We start from the raw sequence: 20,886 nt of genomic DNA, 5'->3' as shown, positions 1-20,886 counted from the left end.
TATGTAAACTACGTGTTAAAGCGGGTGTAATAGCAAAACAGGCAATAGGTCATTCAATTTCGAATCATACACATAACTGGCCACACCCGCTCCTGACTATGCAAATTTCCAGCAACAACCCAATAAGTCAGACAAACTCCCGCTTGCGACATATGCACCTGATGCAGAAAGTCGATGTAATGCTTGTACCGTATACCCTCGCCATAGTCAACCATGTCAATCACAGCTAGTCAAACATCTCGTCAGCATACTCAAGACCATCAGGTTCGTGGCGACGCCTTGAGTCGGATGCCTTCACATCTCACACACACGGCCAGTTGGACAGGCCCTCCAATGATACGGCCCTTGGCTGTCCTCTTGGGCTCGCCTTCGCGCACAAAGTACCGGCCATCCGGCCCGAATCCTTCACCACACTCATGACAAACAAAGCAGGCGTCATGCCATTGCCCTCCAACCGCGCTAATGACCACATCGTCCAGCACTGGCTTCTTACAGCCCAGGCATCGCGGAGCGGTGCGGCGGGAGTGGCACTGAAGACACCAGGCAAACCCGTCCTTCTCTACAAACGGGGTATCGTGACCAAAAGGCTATAAATGGAGTTAGCACGGGCTCATACTCGAATATCCGGGGGAATCTTACATCACCACACTCGGCACAGAAGAAGTGGCCGACGTGCCATTCAGCGCCACACGCCACAACCACCTCTCCTTCAATGGGTGTTTTACAGCTCTTACACCTAGGGCTGAACAGTTCGTGAAAATCGAGATGGCAATAAAACCGCAGCGAATGCGCCTCTTCATCATCTGGAGAAGTGTCTGCCAGTCGTTCATTTCGCTTCGCCTCCGGCTCTTCGTAGAAAGCTACACATTCCAGTGCAGTGTTGCAATGATGGCACACGAAGCATTCGGGGTGAAAGCGCGAGCCCGCCGCCGTGACGATCCTCCCCGCAATGGGGAGCGAGCAAGATTCGCATTTCGCGGTGGGGACTCCAGAACGAGTATAGGTTGATAGCCAGCGATCCGTCACAGCTGGCCTAGATTTCTTGGGGGAAGAGTTAGATAGGTGGCTGTGCCTCTGCTGAGCTGGCAGAGGCTGGTTTCTTGTTTGATCTCGTGAGGATTCCTCCATCTCAGAGATAGTAGGTTCCTTGTCATCCGGGAGGTTAATGACAGGAATAGGCGCCGCCTCCGAGACCTCGATAGTCGGCGCCGGAGGTGCAGGCGGCGGCTGAGGCGCCGATTGACGCTTGGGGGGTGATTCTGCCTCAGCGGGTTTCCACTGGGGGTCGAAACTCACGATCGGCCGGCCAGCTCGATCGCTGACGGCGGTTGGCATGGGTAATTTAGTACTCCGATCTTTCAATTTCTTGCTTGTAGCGGCCCGGATATCATCGCTGCGTATCTCGACGCCATCTTTCGTCGGCAGGGGTTCTTCCTCTGCAACCTTTGGCTGGGAAAAGGTATCGTTCGTTGTGTACCCGGGGTCTCTCGACTGGCTTGGTGGGTTTTTGTGAATTTCAAAACGGGAGAGTTTGTCATATATGGAATTCCCAGATCGCGCTGGGAGAGGCCGTGAACCTCGCAGAATATTGCGCGGTCGCGATCTCAAGGCCGACGAATCGGACCTAGAGAACAGCGGACGGTCGTCCTCTTCTTTTGGAGAGTCCTTGGGTTCTTCGTATATCTGATCGGTTGGGTTCCTGAAGATATTTTTGGGAAGGTCGGTCCCGACATTGGTCAGGCCCAGCCCACAGTCGTCCTTAGTACTCCTATGGGTGTCCTCCCTGGGCAAGGCGAAGTTCACTTTTCTCCGCAGAGATTCCTGTTTCCTGGGACTTGTGTCATCCTTCCCAGGAGACGTCTGCTGTTCGTGATGCGCCGGCTTTTCCACCGGGCTACCTCCACCGCTCTGACCCGTTGAGAATCGTTTGAATACCGGGAGATGACTCTCACGTTGAGAGCCGGAAGACCCTAGACTCTTGGTATGTGAATGGCTACTCTTTTCGGGGCTCTGACGGAGCTTTTCCATATCGGGATTACGGTAAGGCGCGTACGGGTTCTTGTAAGGAACACCAGGGTTCAGGTGCATCCAAACTAGCTCCGTTGCCTCATCCTGGGCCGCGTTATGAAGGCGGATGTCGTCTTGTAGATCCATCTCCTGCAACGCGTCACGCAAGGAGCGGGCCTCCTCCTTTTCCTTTCGCCGTTGCGCACTCTCCCGATATAACGCGTTCGGTGACGGGGGGCTGGGACGAGAGAAGCTTCGAGTGGGAGAGACAGCCTGTCGACCAGGGATCGCCCTGGGCTCTTGGACGAGAGGACGCCCGGCGGAGCTACCTATGGATCCGCGAAATGACATCGGGCGGTGGTTCGACAGGGCGCTGGTTGCACGTGGACGTTCGATCTCAGCTGCGGGTGCCGCAGATGGGACTCGCTCGTGCCCGTATGTCGACATGGCGGATGCCGCTCGTGGTGGGAGGTCCTGGTGCGTATTGGGGGTTGACTGGGAAGCCTTCGGGGGAAGAGGCCGCGAACCCCCTGGACGAGTCGGACGATTTGTCCGCAGGTCCTTCAGATAGTTCGCTACGAGGCGAAGAAGAAAACAACAGGTCAGATCGAGAGCATATACACCGCTAGTTGGTCACTCCACCAACGGCTTTGTCACGGAAGAATGCCATGACTCAGCGTGGACAGAGCGTCAAACTTACCGATCTGATCACTGGACATGTATGTAGGACCGGGAGGCGTCACCTTCCGTTGGCCGTCTTTGGCCTTGTGGTGATGGAGATGGGGTCTATGCATGATTTATAGCTGGAGACAGAGGGCTAGAGAGGGTCGACGATGGCGGTGAAAACATCGAGGGACAATTGATGAGTTGGACAAGCTATGAAGTCAGTGTCCGAAGGCCAATACGGGCCAATGAAGGGGCCGAGGGTGGCTGGGAGTGGAACAAGGGTGGAATGAGCTAGAGAGATCTGGCGATTTCCGATCCACTGACTAGTGAGACTTGAGACTGTTAGTGAGCGAGCTGAAGAAGAAGAGAGTGGGTTGGGATGATTGTCTGGACAACGCGATAGTACTCTGTACGGAGCAGTTCACTGATAAGGGACGGAGTGCTCAATGAGGGGAAATCACAACAAGAACAAGCGTTGCAAACCAGCCAAACTTCCCCATCGGGAATAGTCGCCCGTCGCGAGGCAACGCGGGGATCTCACTGACTCAGCATGCCCTAAGCCCTAGTTAACTCTCTCTAACTATCTCTGATGTTCTGATGTTCTGATGTTCCATGAGGAATGTATTGCTCTTGTTCCATCATTAGTTATGAGACATCTCTCTAGCACTGAGTTAGCACAAAGACAGATGTACTCTCCTAGAGGAAAATGCCGGAGAATATGTGGGACAGCACACGTGGTTGGCAGGAGTTCTTTCCGATGCATTGTTGTCCCGAAGGAGTATACTATATCTTCCCGTAGGTATCCTTTCATGGAAGAAATCAATCCCTCTACATACGTATGTACATACGTACCTATATCTACCCCATTCTCCACATTACCCTCGGTCCTCGTCTCCAACTCCTCATCTCCGCATCGGTTGACTCGGCATCCTCGCGCGGTGCTAGTCTGCTCCTCCCCGGGCCACTAGCCCAATAATGACCCTTGGTTGGCGTCGGAGTCATCGCCGACATCATGCGGCCAAGGATTCCCTAGAACGGTGTAGTTAGTCGGATCAGATTATTATCCATGGCGGTTTTTTCTCTTTAATCCCCGTCTTCTTCAGACACTCTCTCGTATACATCGCTTTCTTCTGATCCTCCAATGTGAAGTTTATGTCTTTTTTGCGTTAGCCAAACCCTATCAGACACTCGTGGCGGCCTTAGCCGACGCCATAGATTCGTCCGTTCGTCGACAATAGCATCATCTCCTCGCAGAATTGCAAATGGCAGATCATACGCCTATCGATATCACCCGTTCGCGAGATTATGAGCCATCTCCCCCGTCTCGCATCTCTTCCCGCAGACAAGGAGATCCTGCGTCGCAGATAGAGCAGCATCAAGGTGCCGAGTCGGAAGACTTGGAGGCTAAATATGCGCAGGATGTGCCTCCAGACGGAGGCTATGGCTGGGTGTGCGTTGCCTGTGTCTTTTGGATTAATGCCCACACCTGGGGAATCAACAGTGTCAGTACACCACATACTATCTTCTTGACAGAGACGCAAGACTGACCACCGTCCCAGAGTTATGGCGTCTTTCTATCGTGGTATCTCTCCCACGACGTCTTCCCCAACACCTCAGCCCTCTCCTATGCCTTCACCGGCGGCCTGAGCATCTCGTGTGCTCTCCTAGTCGCCCCGCTAGCCACACATATGATCCACGTCTTCGGGACCCGACTGGTCCTGAATCTGGGCGTCTTTTTCGAAACCCTCTCCCTGATCGGATCCTCCTTCGCCACCCAACGATGGCACATCTTCCTCAGCCAAGGCGTCTGCTTCGGCTGGGGCATGGGCTTCATGTTCGTCGGCAGCGTAGGCATCACCCCGCAGTGGTTCCAGCGCCGCAGAGGGCTCGCCATGGGCATCAACGCCGCCGGCTCCGGCCTGGGCGGTCTGATCTACTCACTCGCAGTGGGCGCCATGATCCCGCGTCTGGGCCTCAGCTGGGCCTTTCGCATCCTGGGCATCATCGCCTGCGTCGTAAACCTGGTGTGCGCGAACCTCCTGCGCGACCGCAACAAGCACGTCGGCAGCCGCTACAAGGCCTTCCATCTGCCGTTGCTCAGGCGGTCCGAGTTCCTGCTGTTTCTCGGCTGGGGCGTGCTCAGCATGCTGGGCTACGTCGCCCTGCTCTTTAGCCTGGCCAACTTCGCCCTCTCCATCGGCCTGTCCTCCCACCAGGGCAGCATCGTCAGCGCCCTGCTCAACCTGGGCCAGGGCCTGGGCCGCCCGTTCGTCGGCATGTTCAGCGATAAGCTCGGCCGCATCAACGTCGCCACGTTCCTGTCGTTCTGCTGCGGCCTGTTCTGCCTCGTCATCTGGGTGTTTGCCCGCAGCATGGGCGTCGTGTGCTTCTTCGCCGTGCTGGTGGGAACGGTCGCCGGCACGTACTGGGCGACGGTGACACCTGTGCTGGCCGAGATTCTCGGACTGAGAGATCTGCCCATGGGGCTTAGCATCAACTGGATTATTCTGGTGGCGCCGACGACCGTCTCGGAGGCCATTGCTCTGCTTCTGCGCGACTACAGCACGCCCAGTTCGATTTACCTGAGAGTCCAGCTGTTCACGGGATTCATGTACATAGGCGGCTCGCTGTGTCTCTGGCTGGTCCGAGGCTGGAAGGTGCAGGATCTGGTCCGAACGGAGCAGACGACGGTGTCTGCTAGCGCAGACAATGGTGTGAGGAACGACGCTGCGGAAGAGAATGCTCCTGTTGCCGGAGACGAAAAGAATACGCAAGCAACTGCGGCTCCTCCGCTGCCGAGTACCGACTCCGGCCAGACTGCGTCTGTAATGGCGCTCTTGCGCAGCATGGTGGCTCTCCGAAAAGTATGATAGACAAACATGCATAGTTCTAGTATATAGGTAATACGTTGTTACTCGGTGGAATGCGACGCCAGGAACACAACGTGCATATGCTTCTAATTAACGTCCTCTGAACAGCCTCGTATAGTGGTAACCCTATAGTCCTAGACGCCATGTTTATTCACATCGAATGTCGTAATTCAAAACTTTTCTTCCAGCTTATTTCTGACCCCCCAGTACCAGGATCCGCACCCGTCTCTTTCCTGCGCCCCGTCCGCTCTCTTCCTTCACAGAGCTCACATTGACCTTGACCTTCTGGAAAAGTTCCACGGTCAAGCCCCGGGATTTGTCGGTCTGTCCCTTGTCTGAGACGTGAAGAGTGTACTCCTCGTTGTCAAAGTCACTCTCGCGGCGGATCACGAGCTCGCGTCTTTCCTCCACGGACTTCAGCGCCGAGTCCCCGGGGAGAACGAAATCTTCCAGACGGACCACACCTTCGATTCCGAAACGGGGCACAAAGACAACCACTCCGTTTTCAAAAACACGCATCACATAGCCTTCCTCTTCAATCCCGCCGTCCACTCCGTCGGCCGACACCTTCTCGCCACGTGCCTTGAGTGCCTGGCCGACGTAGTACTCGATGCTGGCACGACCGGCAAACTGGGCGTTGCGGTGGCGGTAGTTGATATTGCGGCAGATGTCTTCCAGTCGATTCCGCGTCATGACGCCTTCGACTGGCGCGCGTCCGTCCTCGCCTTCGTATCCAATGGCGGACGCAAGTTGCCTGTGCACTAACAGATCTGCGTATCGTCGAATCGGAGAGGTGAAGTGGGTATAGATCGGAGAGGCCAATCCGTAGTGGCGGAACTCTGACTCGCCATGCGCACCTGCGCAGAAATACTCTGCAGACGTCATGCACCGAGTGGCAAGAATACGGACCAACGTGTTGAAGAAGGGATTGGCCTCGTCGACGCAACGATCGAGCGAATCAGCCAGCGCGCCGGAGCTGGATACATCGAGCCTCATATTCCGCTTCTTAGACAGCTGATTCGTGAGCTCCTCGAAGTTCTGGGGCGGGGGTGTGGCGTGACGTCGTAGCAGAGCGGTCTGCGAGAAAGTGCTGTAGATCTTCGATGCGACAGTAATATTGGCGTGAAGCATGAATTCCTCGACCAGGCTATTCGTCTCCAGCATAGCCTTCGTCTTCACATCGGTCAGGGGATCTCCAACCTCGTCGTTGTCGGCTTCGATGCGGACCTCGGGGGAAGCCAGGTTCAAGGCTCCGGCGTCCATACGCTTCTGGCGAAGTATCTTGGAGAACCGCAGCAAAGTGCGCATGCTCTCTGTTAATTCATCCTTTTGGGAGGGGTCGTCGATGCGCTTCTGAGCCTGCTCATAACTGAAAGCTTCCCGGGAACGAATGACAGATTTCGTGAAATCAGCAGAGACTACCTCCGCGTTGGGAGTCATTTCCCAGAGCACAGAGAAAGCATACCGTTCCACGTAAGGCTTCAGAGAACAAAGGTCCGTTCCAAGAAGATGCGGAAGCATATCGATACGCTTGTCCACCAAGTAGACTGTTGTTCCGCGAAGGCTGGCTTCGAGATCCATAGCATTGTTGGGCTTAACGAAGTGCGATACGTCAGCAATGTGAACACCAACTTCAAAGTTACCATTCGGCAGCGGGCGTGCGTGCAGAGCATCATCAATATCCTGACAGCCAGGAGGGTCAATGCTGCAAATGAGAAGATCACGGAGATCTCTCCGTCCCTTCCAGCCAACATTGTCCTTGCTAGCTGGAACTCTCCAGTCATGGCCCTCTGGAGGAAGGCAGTCCAAGACTGCCTTGGGGAAGGGCTTGTACTGCACATCATACTCCAGCAACAAGGCTTCTGTTTCGGCGCCCTTGGTCTCCAGCTCTCCGAGTGAGCGAATGAAGTGCCCGGTAGGGTATCTGGAATCACGATCCCAGGCATCAATAGTAACCAAAATCCGCTGTCCCAGAAGGTCGGCAGCTTGACGAGTCCGGACTCTGATCTTCGGCACACGTTTATCCATGGGCAAAACAAAGACCGTCTGTTGTCGTCGTCCGGAGGTACCCTGCGCACCTGTTGAGCCGGAGTCAACATGCCCGACGTACTGCCGCCAATTTCTTTTCACGACACCGACAACTTTAGCCGTTGGCTGGGGTTTACCCTCAGAGTTCTTTCCATGCGCCTTCTTGACTTCTTCTTGAAGCGCCTTCCGTTCCCTTTCTGTCACCACAGTTTCCGTGTCTTCACTTTCCGGGTTGTCGTTCTTTGTCACGGCCTCTTCTTCGACAATCTTGGTCGAAGGCGCCTTCCACTGGTCTTTGGGTAAGACTTCGATCACCACAACATCCCCAGAGATGGCGCGGTTGCTGTTTTCACGGCCCAAAATAATCAGCGGTTTGTCGAATGCCGCAACACTGACAGAACCTTCCAGGTAGTTGTAAGGCGACACGTTGAACACACCCTGATGTAGCGTACCAGCCCTCAGGCCAGTCATGATCTTCGACATGGTGTAGTATTCGGGGTAGAAGAGTTCCCCACGAGCGCCCTTTGCTTCTCTTGCTTCCCTTGACTCGTTAATCATGTCGAGCAGTCTGTCCGAATCCTCGAGGCCGGAAACATAATCCGACAGCGACAGGGCCGTCACACCCTCCTCCTTTGCCTTTCGCAAATTTTCTTTATCATCTGTAAGCACGACAATGGTTGGTAGGTTCTTCTCCTTCTTTCCCCTCTTCGCCGCCGCTCGGAGGTGCTCGGTGTACCATTTCGCAACGGCGCGAACGGCGCGATCATTCCGATCATTGATCGATTCGTCTGGGTTTCTCCGAACATGAGTCTCTAGCCGAAATTCGTTGAAGAATAGGTAGAAGCGTTTTTCGTCGGTCTTAATTAAGGAAAGCAGGCGATTGTAGAGGGGCAGCGACTGGTTCTTAAGTTCTTCGAGAACGGTCTGAAGGATGACCACGTCGTAGAAGGCTCCAGTGTGTTCAAACAGGTCCATTCCATTTAACAGCGCATTCGTATCGGGGACGAGGTAATGGCCGCGGGGGAAGGCCGTTGTGCCAGCAGGTTGGTCCGAAAGGACGAACGGCGCAACTATTTCACATTAGCGACAGGCAACGTCGACAGAGCTGGACAAGCCTTACTGTTTCCATTTGCATCTGTGGGCGCAACAGATGGGCAGATCGAGCATAGCTTGGATGAACAAGGAATGTCCTGTCTCAAGTAAAGCTCTCGAACAATCTTTTGAACCTTTCCACTTTTCGTGGACCGGACAAAGATTTTGCTGGTGACATTTGCGGCGTGCGGATCTGTCGAAAGATCCCGTCGTAGACTTTTCATCTTGCCCGGATGATGACCTTGCTTTTCGCAGGTCAGCTCACGATTCTGAGCGCGTTGATTTCCGGGGCTGGTGGTGTAGTCAGTGACGTTTTCTAGCTTGCGGTCCCGCGTGCTGAATTGGAGTCGAGATAACCGTCCGAATCGGGAAAGGCTGCCGACAGTCCGAAGTAAGCATCAATGCCGAGCTCTTCTCTATCTCCCCCTCTCTGCAAAGACGTCTTGCATTCTCTCTATTGCCTGATAAGATACAAATAGCAGTATAAATGGCTAGAGTCGTATGAATCCCAAATTCAGGCTCTGTATGTCAGTGAACATGCACTAACACACCAACAGGCAGTGGGTCAGCTATGCTCGACGGCGAATATGGCGGCCAATCTGGCCCAGTGCCAAACATTGGCGCGCAAAGCAGTTGCGGCTGGTGCTAAAGTACAGTAACCTCGATAGGCCTCGTTGTGTCTAAAGACCACCAACTGTCTCGCTCACACCTCCTTAGGCGTTGTTCCTTCCCGAGGCGTCGGATTATATTGCCTCCTCTCCCGCAGAGAGCATCTCTCTAGCACGTCCTGTGCAGGATAGTGAGTTTGTATTGGGATTGCAGCGAGAGGCTCAGCAGGGAAACTTGCACATCAACGTCGGCATTCATGAGCCCGCGCCTGATGGCAGGATCAAGAACACTCTCGTCTGGATCAACGAGAAAGGCGTTATTACTCAGCGCTACCAAAAGGTGCATTTATTTGATGTGGACATAAAAGGCGGTCCTGTCCTAAAAGAGAGCGCGTACGTTGGTGACTTGACTGTATCCAAGAATGATCACACGCCGCCGTGCTAACTTGACGTCAAAGGAGCGTCGAGAAGGGGATGGAAATCCTGCGCCCATTCGATACTCCAGTGGGACGTGTTGGTCTCGCCATCTGCTTTGACGTGAGCTTCAAGGGAATTCCCATGAAGAAAGGAAAGTACAACTAACATGGATGTCTACTCGGTAGCTACGTTTCCCAGAAATCAGCTTATCGTTACGGCGACAAGATGCCCAGATCATCACATATCCATCAGCGTTCACAATCCCAACGGGAAAGGCACATTGGGAAACCTTGTTACGTGCCAGAGCCATTGAAACTCAGTCTTATGTTATTGCTGCAGCACAGGCTGGGCCTCACAACGAAAAGAGACGGAGTTATGGCCATTCACTTATCGCGAATCCGTGGGGAGAGATTGTGGCTCAATTGGGTGATGGTTATGAAGAACCGGAAATTGCAGTCGCTGATCTAGATTACGATCTTCTTGAGAAGGTCAGGCGTGAGATGCCTCTTTTGAGAAGGACAGACATATATCCAGAAATCTAAGGACAGGGGTATATGCTTGCTGGGTTGCTGCCTTTAGATCAGATATGCTTTTCAACTGCATGGATCGCATATGCTCTATGGGTTAAGACTTTATTTGTCCTTCTTTCATCGCTCTTTGGATCGAACAGGTGGAATAATACGGAGATATACGTAAACTTGATACAGTACACGCAGGAACTGGAAACAAAGGAAATAGAATAAGAAGACCTGTCTGTCTAAATCAGGGCCAGCAAGTCCTATATACTGGCACAGACACAACCTATCATCCGAAAGCGTTTTGAAATGTCCGATCACTCTATGTACAGTGAACAAAAACCCCGGACCAGGCGTTTACTTGCGCTGCTTGTCAGGATCCTCCAGGATACCCTCAGCCTCCAGTCTCCGCCGGGCTTCCTCCAGAGCCCATGTTTGTATCCTACTACTGTGTTAGTATTCGCGTATTTGGGGGGTTTCACCGGGACCAGCGGCAACTAAGGGGATGAACATACGAGGTGTCTGGCTTGAAAACGTATGCGACTCCAGCAACGAGCAGACTACCGATAAATCCGTAGTACCACAGGTTCTCCCAGCCCTCCTTCACGTATTTCTGGCCGGGCTTGATACCGAAAAGATATCCAGTAGGAGGATCATAGTGATCACCGTGATCAGCGGCGCGGAGGTTGCTTCGGGTCGAAAAGCCCTGCACGTTCTGGGGCTGGCGGAAAAGGGCGCGGGCGCGGAGGCACTGCGAAAGGGGTCGGGCAGACATTGTGAATATGTGAAGGACGAGATTTAACTTCGAAGTCCTAGTTCTGTCGGGTCTGAACGAGACAGGCGGTGGCGGGTTGAGAGGCCCCTGTCTGATATAGGACGGCAAGGGCGGAGGAACAAGGAGGCCGTTCTAAAGAATCCTTTAGCCGGCGACTGGAGCAGCGGGCTCAATTGAACAATTTCGAATCTGACTGCGATTGCTGGCGCCGCGGGAAGTGACAGAGTGGAGGGGTGACGAGATGAATAGTGGTTGATGTTCAGAAGCCGCAAAAGGCCGAACGGGCTGGAGTCGGAGTCATCGCGCTAGTCCCAATCGGGTGTGTCTTCCTCCGCCGCCTTTCGGCCTGAGATTGCAGGCACCAATATTTACCTACTTGGGTATATGCATTTCTTGCCTGAGGCAGGAACGCCCGACGCGCGACGACGCGTCCGGACGCTCCTTGTCGCATCGCTGCATGGTAATTGCATGCTCCAACCTCAATGGAACCCCTCCCTTCGAACCACGACCTGAATGTCACATATTTTTGGAATTTCTTATTCTCCGATCTCCATTTGTCCTGTCGTGTCTGCTTCGCGTTCTCATCTCATCAGTAAGTGCTCGCTATCCAAGATTCCGGCGATGTCACTCGCATTACTCACAGCATAATTCATACAGCTCTCTCATCGAGATGCTCTGTTATTCTCATCCACTATAAATCATGAATGTCACGAATCAATCTTCGAAATCTTATCCGATCTCCTCCAATTCGCGATCGAAACTCAATGCGTTTAGATATAAGGCCACAGACGAACCGGAGCCCGAGAAGCCATCATCGAAGGCAATCCAGAATGCGAATCATAACGACAAGGAAAACCAGACTTCATGGCTAAATGGTGTTGTGCACACGATGCCTTCTGATTCCTTAAAACAAGAGCCCGCTGCAGAACCACCACAGTCAAAACCGACGAAAGAATGCCCCCAAACACCAGCGAATCGCATTCCCTTGGCCGACCTTATTGGAAACACTGAAGATGCCCTCCTTCGAGACCCAGGGCCGCAAGTCACACCAGAAGACTATGTCATCTGGCAGCATGTTCCCCCGAGCTCAAATCCGGACACGGGAGCTCAAACACCGGCGATGACGGGAAGAAAGCGTCGACATAGCTCGTCACCGACGAGTTCGCCTTTGGCTGGGAATTCCAAGAGTGCCCAGAAGGAGACTTTCGATCTACAATCCTTCCAGACAGCCCTCAAAACTCCCCAAAATGATCTCGCTGCAGACCTCTGGAATAATTACGTGGGGAAGGTGACTGACAATGGCAGGCGTGATCTGCCACAACCTCGCTTTGCAAATCTTCTTTCTTCTTCGCCTCATACTCCTATGTCAGCAAGGACAGGACAGGATTCTTCTGGGCTGCGCCGCTCTAATAGCTGCAATGCCGAGTGGCCCAGCTCAAAGCCAAAGCGGCGAAAAATTGATGGAGAGAAAGTCCGCAGTGGTCGAGGCATCTTCGCTCGATCGAGAAGCAATTTTGTGGACTCGGGGAAGGTTGACACCTCCAAAATCAACCAGCTAGTCGAAACAATTGAGAAGAGCCTCCGGAGGCCTCAGCCACATACGTCAGATCGGTCTCCGGCGCCAGTATCCAAAATCAGTCTACTAGATCAAGCGAAACCCCTGGTGAATGGTGAAAGCACGCATCATTCTCGGTCGCAGGAGGTCGAAGTAAACGGCCACCAAATCACTGAGAGTTGCGATGCGATGTTGGAGACCTCGTCTGATTATGGTGATGACGACCTAGATCAAGGTTTCCTTGAGCTCGCTGAGGCTTCAGAGGACCCGTTCTTGGATAATAGTCGACAAAATAGCCATCCCGAATCTGGATATAAAGGGTTTGCTGCCAAACCTGGTCATGGTGGCATTGATCTAAATTCTGGTACAAACGAACTTGGATCAAGAAATACAGAACAGAAAATAATCGACTCAAGTGATGCTGATGAGTTTGACGATGAATTCGATGACTTCTCAGATAACATTGAAGACCTTCTCGCTGCGTGTGATGCAACGCCGAGCAATAGGTTACGCAGATCAGCTCCAAAGGATAGTATGGCTGCAGGAAAGCCAATTCTTAGAGCCGATGCGAATACCGTGTTCAATCAAGAGGGACCTCTCCTTCAAGTGCTGGAGGATTCAAAGGACGTGTCATCCAATGAATTCGACGATGGCGATCTGGACCTGGATGCTATCGAGCAATCTATGCTGCAGGCAGGCACAGATGGGTCAAACCATGTTTGTCACCCTTAGTGGGTATTGTTAGATATTCGCTAAGCATATTTAACATAGACAATAAATGGCCGACAAGCCATCAAGCGGTACCTCATTCTTGATATTGCGGAATCCACCTATACGACCGAAAAAGGCCGCGTACAACCAGAACAGGTCTGCTCCATATAAACCCTACGACCTATTTGCTTTGGCTAATGTGCATGGTACCGCAGGTGCTGTTAGTCCAAGACGAGAGAAGCAAGCTCAAAAAGGTTGTCATCCTACGGGAGTCGTGGTTTGACACTCCTTGCAGTAAAGACCTCTATATCCACCTGATTGGTGATTTCGATACTGCAGGCCAATGTGTCGTCAATGATTCACACAACATGATAATCCTCCACCCGGATCACCTGGTGTCCGCAACTGTGGTGGCAGACTCCATAGGCTGCCAACGCCGGGCTGTCCTCCAGGACCGTATCAAGAAGAACAGCGGTGATCTGGGAAAACCACAAGTCTTTGGCAACATTTTTCATGAAATCTTCCAGGAGGCACTGAAGCTAAATCAGTGGGACATGACTACATTGAGGACTATGACTGAGTCCGTCGCAGTGAAACACATCGAGGAGATTTATTTGATCCACATGAGCATTCCCGAAGCTGTCGATTATGTGATGAGCAAAATCCCAGCACTCAAATCTTGGGCGGAACTCTTTCTCAGATCAAAGCCTAGTGTAAGTCAATCAGTGATGACATTTAATGAACGCTTGAGTTTAACATTCTGCGCAGAATGAGTCTCTTGTCGAGGACCGAAACAGCTCTAAGATGCGTTTGAGCATAAACAAGCTCCTCGAAGTTGAAGAACATATCTGGTCACCCATGTACGGTCTCAAGGGAAATATCGATGCTACAGTACAGGTTGCTTGTCATGATGGCGAAAGCGAGAAGAATCTAGTTGTACCTCTGGAGCTCAAGACTGGGAACAGGGACACGAACCATGCTCATAGAGCCCAGACAGCTCTTTATACCCTGTTGCTTTCCGACCGTTATGGTAAGACTTGAATTCCCAATTAAGCAGTCGGGCTATGCGCTAACGAGCAATGTTATGTTAGATGTGGATGTTACATTTGGGCTGCTGTATTATGTGGAGACTTCGAAAATCTTTCGGATAAGAGGTATCCGGCATGAGCTTCTTCAGATGATCCACGCACGCAATCGTCTCGCTGGATATATGCGAGAAAGGACACACTTGCCGCCGATGCTCAAAAGGTCCTCTATGTGCAACAAATGTTATTCAAAAACGCCTTGCTTCATCTACCACAAGCTTGCTGATGACGGTGATGGCGAAACTAGCGGCCTTGGAGACGATTTCGTGAACGCCATGGACCACTTGAACGTACAGCATCGAGACTTCTTCCAAAAGTGGGATAATTTGCTCACCAAGGAAGAGCAGAGCATGATGAGGTTCAAGCGAGAGCTGTGGACACTACTCAGCAGCGAACGCGAGGCCCTTGGTCGATGCTTTGGCAATGTTGTTATCGAGCCCGGATCAGGTTATGAGGACAAAGACGGGATAAAAATTAACCGCTACCGCTACACGTTTGTCAAGAAGCAAGCGACCCCTTCGTTCTCCTTTACTGAATCACAGCTTACAGTGGGAGAACCTATTGTGATCTCAGACGAGGAAGGCCACTTCGCTCTTGCAAATGGGTATGTTGTGCAGGTCAGTCCCAGACGCATCACTGTTGCAGTGGATCGGAGGCTTCACAACGCTAGAACAAAGGCGGAAGGTTTCAATGCTCGAAACAATCAGACCTTCAGGGGTATTATGGAGATCAGCGATGATATCACGTCATCCAATCTACCCCTCGAGCCAGAAGAACAGACTGTTTACCGATTAGACAAGGACGAGTTCAGCAATGGCATGGCCACTGTTCGAAACAACCTTGTCTCCATGATGGAGAGGGATCTATTCCAAGCCAAAAATCTAAGGCGGCTAATCATTGAAGGCGAAGCACCGAGATTCAAGCCTGCATCGAAGTCTCCCGCGATTCCTGGATCTGATGGCGCGAACCTGAATGTGGATCAAACACGAGCCATTGATAAAGTAATGAGTGCCAGAGACTATGCCTTAGTATTGGGCATGCCTGGAACCGGGAAAACAACCACCATCTCTCACATCATTCGCGCATTGGTGTCACAGGGAAAAAGTGTGCTTTTGACCTCATATACACATACGGCCGTCGACAACATCCTTCTAAAAATCCGTGACGACAATATAAGGATTCTGCGAATCGGGGCGGCCACCAAAGTCCACCCCGAGATTCAGCAATTTGCGGATCTAGCAGCCACCCCCAAGCAAACGATGGAGGAACTGAAAACCGTGTATGAAGATTCGCAGGTCGTTGCAACGACGTGTCTCGGAGTCAACCACAACATCTTCAGTCAACGCATATTCGATTATTGTATCGTGGACGAGGCGTCTCAGATCACTCTCCCGGTGTGTCTTGGGCCCATTCGAATGGCGCAAACGTTCATCCTTGTCGGCGATCACTATCAATTGCCGCCCCTGGTACAAAACAAAGAAGCTCAGGAAGGAGGCCTCGACGTTAGTCTTTTCAAGCTGCTGTCAGACTCCCACCCCGAATCGGTCGTCAATCTCGAGCATCAGTATCGGATGTGTGAAGAAATCATGCTTCTCTCAAACAACTTGATCTACTCCGGCAAACTGAAATGTGGCACTTTGGAGGTTGCAGAACGGTCTCTGAAGCTGCCCAATCTCCCAGGTCTCAAACAACATCACGCGGATAAGTTCGAGGAGATACCCGGTCAACGGGAACTTTGCCTAGGCCCGGGTCATCGCTGTTGGCTACAAGACCTGCTGGACCCGTCAGCTAAAACTCGTCTGGTCAATACGGATACGCTTGGTACACCAGCGGTGGATGTGGCTAACGGGTCACGAATTGTGAATCCAACCGAGGCAACCCTCTGCTCCCAACTCGTGGAGGCATTCATCTCATGTGGTGTGCCAGCGCGCAGCATTGGGGTTATCACATTCTACCGCAGCCAGCTCTCGCTCCTGAAACAGAATCTCCGCCATCATCTGCCCGAGCTCGAGATGCATACGGCAGATAAATTCCAGGGGCGAGACAAAGAGGTTGTGATATTGAGCTGCGTGCGAAGCAACTCTGATAACAATGTGGGCGACCTACTACGTGACTGGAGGAGAGTCAATGTTGCTTTCACCCGAGCACGTACCAAGCTCCTTGTAGTCGGGAGCAAGAGAACCCTCCGGGACGGCAATGAGCTGTTGGCAAAATATGTGAAGCTCGTCGAAGGGCGTGGGTGGGTTTATGACTTGCCGAAGGGAGCCATTGAGAGCCACGTTTTTGAGTCCGACAATCCCCAACAGACGCAACTCCATTCTCCTCGAAAAGTGCCCAGCCCACAAAGGGGTTCTGGGACGCCTCGAACGACGACAAAACGCAATGCTCTGAGTCCACTTCACGATCGCCAGACACCAGGGGGACTCAAAAAGCCGGCGAAGAGAGGTGCGAAGCTCATGAGTGGCAGCAAGGTTCTTGGAAATCGGCCTGTGTTGCAAGACGTGGTGAACGACATTATTGGATGATTGTTATCGAGTCACGACATTGTATATCTGTCGTGCTTCTTTTGGTTATACCTATGCGCTAATGGCAGGGGTTTGGTATTTACGCATTATGGCTGGGAATTGGGTCAAAGACAAGGAATGACTGTTATTACGATTTTGGACATTGGTAGGATAAGGCATCACATATAGGTAGTATAGTAAATCAAGTCATGATCCCACCAGGCTATTATGATCTGTAACGATTGACAGGGGGTATACTTCTATAAGATTGACGCACCGACATATTCCCAGCACACAGAATATCTACTGTCTTTGGACTGCTTGTTCGCATCCTTCCCATCCGAGGTCGTCTTGCCCTGGGAAGACGGTAGCGCCATGATCGTGTATCCATCTTTGCCTTCGACAGCATCCCTTCCCAGAGCATTCGAAGTAAGGGCGAACCAAGCACGATCCGCAGGGGCACTCAGAGTCTCTCGTCTGTGATGGCGATAAGTTAGCATAACCGGGATTTAGATGTCAAAAGGGAGGCCTTGACCATACGATAATGTGATAAACAACTGCATGATCCACTTTGGCGGAATGAGGCCATGCCATTTTAGACGGACCAGGTTCAGAGACTGGACAGACCCTTCGCGACCAGGCACACTGTACCGACATAGGAACGGGTCTGTATCGTCGTCTTCCAAAATGCGAGGGGAACCGAGAGCCATCATTCCCAGCCATTCAGACAGCTCCTCACAGCTTTCTTTGAGGTCCTCGTGGGGGGTTCGGTCTGTGATATTCAGCTCGTCGAAAGACGGCACTAGCATATTCGCACGACGAGTGGTGACGACCTCGGTGTCAATAATATGTGGGTGATTGCCTTTCAGCTCCGTGTCGTCTGTTGAGTGTTAATACACATTTTTTGATGGTAGGGGAATCTCCGTGCTCCAGAGGAAAAGATACCTTGCGAAATCCCATTCGACGTGGGCGATAGGTCGTAGAACAGCCAGGCAACTGAGTGGTTGAGAACGTTCTTGAAAGCCCATGCAATCCTCTCAAAGCCTTTCTTGCCGTGGAGCATCGAGGGTAGTCGCAGATTGAGTTCCACAACTAAGTTCACTGGTGAGTAGTGGAACTAGCGGGAGATGATGTTCATATCACTTACGATATCTTTCTTTTGCGTGTTTTCTTCCGCCACTGCGAATCGGGCGTCCTGTGAGTCCTGTCCGTTCGAAGATCTCTTTTCCGAGTTCTAGCCTTAAGACTCCTAGGATCGGTCAGTCGCAGTCGCGGGCAGGAGACGTAATGTACGGTGGATAACTTACCATCTCTGAGGGTGAACACATTATCCGACCCAGATTGTCCTTCGGATATCATAAGGACGTCCCCTGGAGTGATAACGTCAGTTTGGGTATGCAGATTGGAGCGGCTCCAATGTGGGTAACAGAGTCGGTACCTGATTTAATATATGTGTTGAAAAAGTCTCCATCAAGGAGCGAGGATAGCGACATAAAGACTCGAGCATATCGGATGTTTTGGAGTTTCGTGTGTAATGATCGCTGGGCGGTGTTGTATGCGTCTTCAGGCAGAATGACCTCCACCTATGGTCGATCAGTTCTCTCCTAGTGATGATATAACTGCGTGATGGATGAATTAATACCGTATGCACAAAGGAGTGTCCCCAGATGGCCGAGAAAGGCGCCTTCTTTGTAGGCGGCTGCTTGGGGTCGATGTAGGACGGCAGCTCTGAGATTGTTGTGTAGCACTTTTCGCGCCGAGACGCGTCGTCTTCAAAGTCTAGCATGATGCGACTTGGACTGAATATCTTGAAGTATAGATTCTGGTGTGTCTGAGGCTGGTCTGTAGTTCTGCCTCTGCGGTGCAACTGCGTTTTTGGAGCTCTGTGGGAAAGTCGGGAGACGCAGAGACTTCACTTGAACATGCAGGACGAACTACAGAGATAGAGAGACTGGCACTCGGTCAATGTGCGCTTCCAATTTAGTCGGAGCCGTGGTGTCTCGGACGCTCAGAAGGACATTCAGAAGGACATTGGGATGTTGAAGAATGAGATGTGGTGCTGAGGCCTTTGATTGGGTGATCCGCTCGGATGGTCTTCGCTGGGAGACGAGAAGTATGAGAGAAGTACAAGAGAAGTATGAGCACGGTCAAAATACAGAAGCTCTAAGCTATTCAATGAAATAAGATTGTATATACTTGCTCTTACTTCCTCGGTCTTTCAGCTAATAATGGATCGCGCAAGGACGGATGTTATGAAAAAACCATTGTTGATGCCTCAGGCTGCATACATGCTCTCATTGTCACCGCATTCAACGTCAACTCCGCAACTCTCTCTCTCCCCCATTGTCCAACAGCGCAACTCTGCCCCAACACCAACGCCCATGATTGCAATTCAGCAATAACACCCGTCTTCTTCCGTGTCCCTCATCCTCGTCCCCCTCACCACAGCCCCTCGGGGCACCCGCGGGTCGCAACCGCAACCGACAATCGGGATGGCTCCCCCTCCTCGCCGAAACCTCCTCCCAAAGGAGCGATTCGCATACGCCTTCGGAAACCTCAAGACACAAAACTACCATGACCCCATCGCGCGGACTCCCGGGTCTCACACGTGCGTGCCCGCCCGCCGAGCGATCGCGACGGTCTGAACACAGAAGCTGACAGAGACCGCTACTCAACAGGATCCGAACGATAGCATGGAACCCTACCGGCCAGCTCGTCGCGACCGGCTCTGCAGACCGCACCCTTCGAATATGGAACCCCGAGCGCCCGCAAGTCCGCTACTCCACGGACCTGCGCGGTCACACCGCCGGCGTCGAGAAGGTCGTCTTCAACCCCGTCCGCGATGCGGAGCTCGCCAGCTGCTCGACTGACGGCACAGTCCGTCTGTGGGACGTCCGCTCGAAGACGTGCGTCAGCCGCTTGGACGTGGGCGGCGAAGCCTTCACCCTGTCCTGGTCGGCAGACGGGAGCGTGATGATGGTGGGGAGGAAGGTAAACCGCCAACATGCACAAAGTCGCAATGACACGGACGCATGCTAATCCGAGCTTCCTCAGGACGACACCCTCATCCCGATCTCGGTGCAATCGCCCTCCACGCCGACAATCCTAGCAGACGGTCCGCCCGCAAAACCCGCCAACAGCCCCTCCACTTACACGGTGCTCGACTCGCATCCGCAGCCGGTCCAGACGAACGCGACGGCCTTCTCGCACCACATCCCCACGCCGACTGCGCCGGACCTGCGCCTCTTCGCCACCACCGGCGAAGGCACCGTCAAGATCCTCTCCTACCCGTCCTTCGACGTGCTGCACACCCTCCACGCCCACACCTCCGCCTGCCTCTCCATCGCGCTCGCCCCGACAGGCCGCTACCTCGCCGTCGGCGGCAGCGACGCCCTGATCTCGCTGTGGGACACGACGGACTGGATCTGCCGGCGCACCGTGTCGAGCAACAACGGCGGCGCCGTGCGCGGCGTGAGCTGGAGCTTCGACGGCCGCTTTATCTGCGGTGCCTGCGACGAGGTCGGCTGCGGCGGCAACGGCATCGAGATCTTCCATGCCGAGTCTGGCGAGAGTGTCTACACCGTGTCTACGGGTGGAGGGTCGAACGCCGGTATCCCCGCTGTCGCGTGGCATCCCTCGCGCTACTGGCTGGCGTACTCGACCACGGCGGATGGGCCGGGGAGTGGTGGCGCCGGGGGGCTGAAGATTGTTGGTGCCGCCGGTGGGGGGCTGTAGAATGTAGCCTTGTGCAGATTGATATCGATATCCTTTTTGTTTGGTGTTGATGGACGCGGGAGTTGACGGTGTCGGGTCAGGCTTGTCTGGTTGAGATGTTGCCTTGGAACATATAAGTCATCTTGCAGATCTAGAGCATTTCATTCATGGCTAGTGTCTTTCTACAATCATACATCCGGTGCATGCATAAGTCCTTGGACAGGAAAAGCGATAGTTCATGTCTAATCATATGCCATTGGTAGCATCCCAAATATACTAGTATCTAGAGACAGTAATGCCATGAGAGTCATCTAATCCGCTATCCGCGGGTATCTTGCC

At 52.8% G+C, this 20,886-nt stretch overlaps 8 protein-coding genes across 8 annotated transcripts; 4 read left to right on the top strand and 4 right to left on the bottom strand.

The window, feature by feature from the left end:
* Positions 1 to 53: 53 nt before the first annotated feature.
* Positions 54 to 2,454, bottom strand: ATEG_03112 (LIM domain protein; the record flags this gene model as incomplete). The annotated part of the gene is made up of 3 exons (XM_001212290.1): positions 54 to 226; positions 308 to 587; positions 640 to 2,454. The coding sequence occupies 3 exons, from the start codon at positions 2,452 to 2,454 to the stop codon at positions 54 to 56; spliced, it is 2,268 nt and encodes a 755-aa protein (XP_001212290.1).
* Positions 2,455 to 3,648: 1,194 nt separating this feature from the next.
* ATEG_03111 (MCT family MFS transporter) lies at positions 3,649 to 5,543 on the top strand (the record flags this gene model as incomplete). The annotated part of the gene is made up of 3 exons (XM_001212289.1): positions 3,649 to 3,715; positions 3,943 to 4,175; positions 4,233 to 5,543. The coding sequence occupies 3 exons, from the start codon at positions 3,649 to 3,651 to the stop codon at positions 5,541 to 5,543; spliced, it is 1,611 nt and encodes a 536-aa protein (XP_001212289.1).
* A 189-nt stretch (positions 5,544 to 5,732) lies between these two features.
* ATEG_03110 (exosome catalytic subunit DIS3) lies at positions 5,733 to 8,887 on the bottom strand (the record flags this gene model as incomplete). Its single annotated transcript, XM_001212288.1, has 2 exons — positions 5,733 to 8,641; positions 8,692 to 8,887. 2 exons carry the CDS (start codon positions 8,885 to 8,887, stop codon positions 5,733 to 5,735), a joined length of 3,105 nt encoding a protein of 1,034 aa, XP_001212288.1.
* Positions 8,888 to 9,250: 363 nt separating this feature from the next.
* On the top strand, positions 9,251 to 9,853 carry ATEG_03109 (uncharacterized protein; the record flags this gene model as incomplete). Its single annotated transcript, XM_001212287.1, has 3 exons — positions 9,251 to 9,313; positions 9,381 to 9,664; positions 9,730 to 9,853. 3 exons carry the CDS (start codon positions 9,251 to 9,253, stop codon positions 9,851 to 9,853), a joined length of 471 nt encoding a protein of 156 aa, XP_001212287.1.
* A 707-nt stretch (positions 9,854 to 10,560) lies between these two features.
* On the bottom strand, positions 10,561 to 10,978 carry ATEG_03108 (uncharacterized protein; the record flags this gene model as incomplete). Its single annotated transcript, XM_001212286.1, has 2 exons — positions 10,561 to 10,645; positions 10,719 to 10,978. 2 exons carry the CDS (start codon positions 10,976 to 10,978, stop codon positions 10,561 to 10,563), a joined length of 345 nt encoding a protein of 114 aa, XP_001212286.1.
* An 889-nt stretch (positions 10,979 to 11,867) lies between these two features.
* Positions 11,868 to 16,720, top strand: ATEG_03107 (bifunctional ATP-dependent DNA helicase/ssDNA endodeoxyribonuclease DNA2; the record flags this gene model as incomplete). The annotated part of the gene is made up of 6 exons (XM_001212285.1): positions 11,868 to 13,250; positions 13,305 to 13,400; positions 13,460 to 13,957; positions 14,013 to 14,274; positions 14,336 to 16,568; positions 16,636 to 16,720. 6 exons carry the CDS (start codon positions 11,868 to 11,870, stop codon positions 16,718 to 16,720), a joined length of 4,557 nt encoding a protein of 1,518 aa, XP_001212285.1.
* Positions 16,721 to 17,012: 292 nt separating this feature from the next.
* ATEG_03106 (ribonuclease P protein subunit p40) lies at positions 17,013 to 18,619 on the bottom strand (the record flags this gene model as incomplete). Its single annotated transcript, XM_001212284.1, has 8 exons — positions 17,013 to 17,056; positions 17,111 to 17,310; positions 17,374 to 17,713; positions 17,779 to 17,925; positions 17,981 to 18,082; positions 18,141 to 18,203; positions 18,272 to 18,416; positions 18,476 to 18,619. 8 exons carry the CDS (start codon positions 18,617 to 18,619, stop codon positions 17,013 to 17,015), a joined length of 1,185 nt encoding a protein of 394 aa, XP_001212284.1.
* Positions 18,620 to 19,325: 706 nt separating this feature from the next.
* ATEG_03105 (WD repeat-containing protein) lies at positions 19,326 to 20,568 on the top strand (the record flags this gene model as incomplete). Its single annotated transcript, XM_001212283.1, has 3 exons — positions 19,326 to 19,441; positions 19,512 to 19,824; positions 19,888 to 20,568. 3 exons carry the CDS (start codon positions 19,326 to 19,328, stop codon positions 20,566 to 20,568), a joined length of 1,110 nt encoding a protein of 369 aa, XP_001212283.1.
* Between the last annotated feature and the right edge of the window lie 318 nt (positions 20,569 to 20,886).

Source organism: Aspergillus terreus, genomic scaffold, assembly GCF_000149615.1.
Source record: "Aspergillus terreus NIH2624 scaffold_4 genomic scaffold, whole genome shotgun sequence".
Taxonomy (NCBI): Eukaryota; Fungi; Ascomycota; class Eurotiomycetes; order Eurotiales; family Aspergillaceae; genus Aspergillus; species Aspergillus terreus.
The sequence above is the reverse complement of the archived record's forward strand: the minus strand, read 5'-3'. Positions and strand labels throughout refer to the sequence as shown.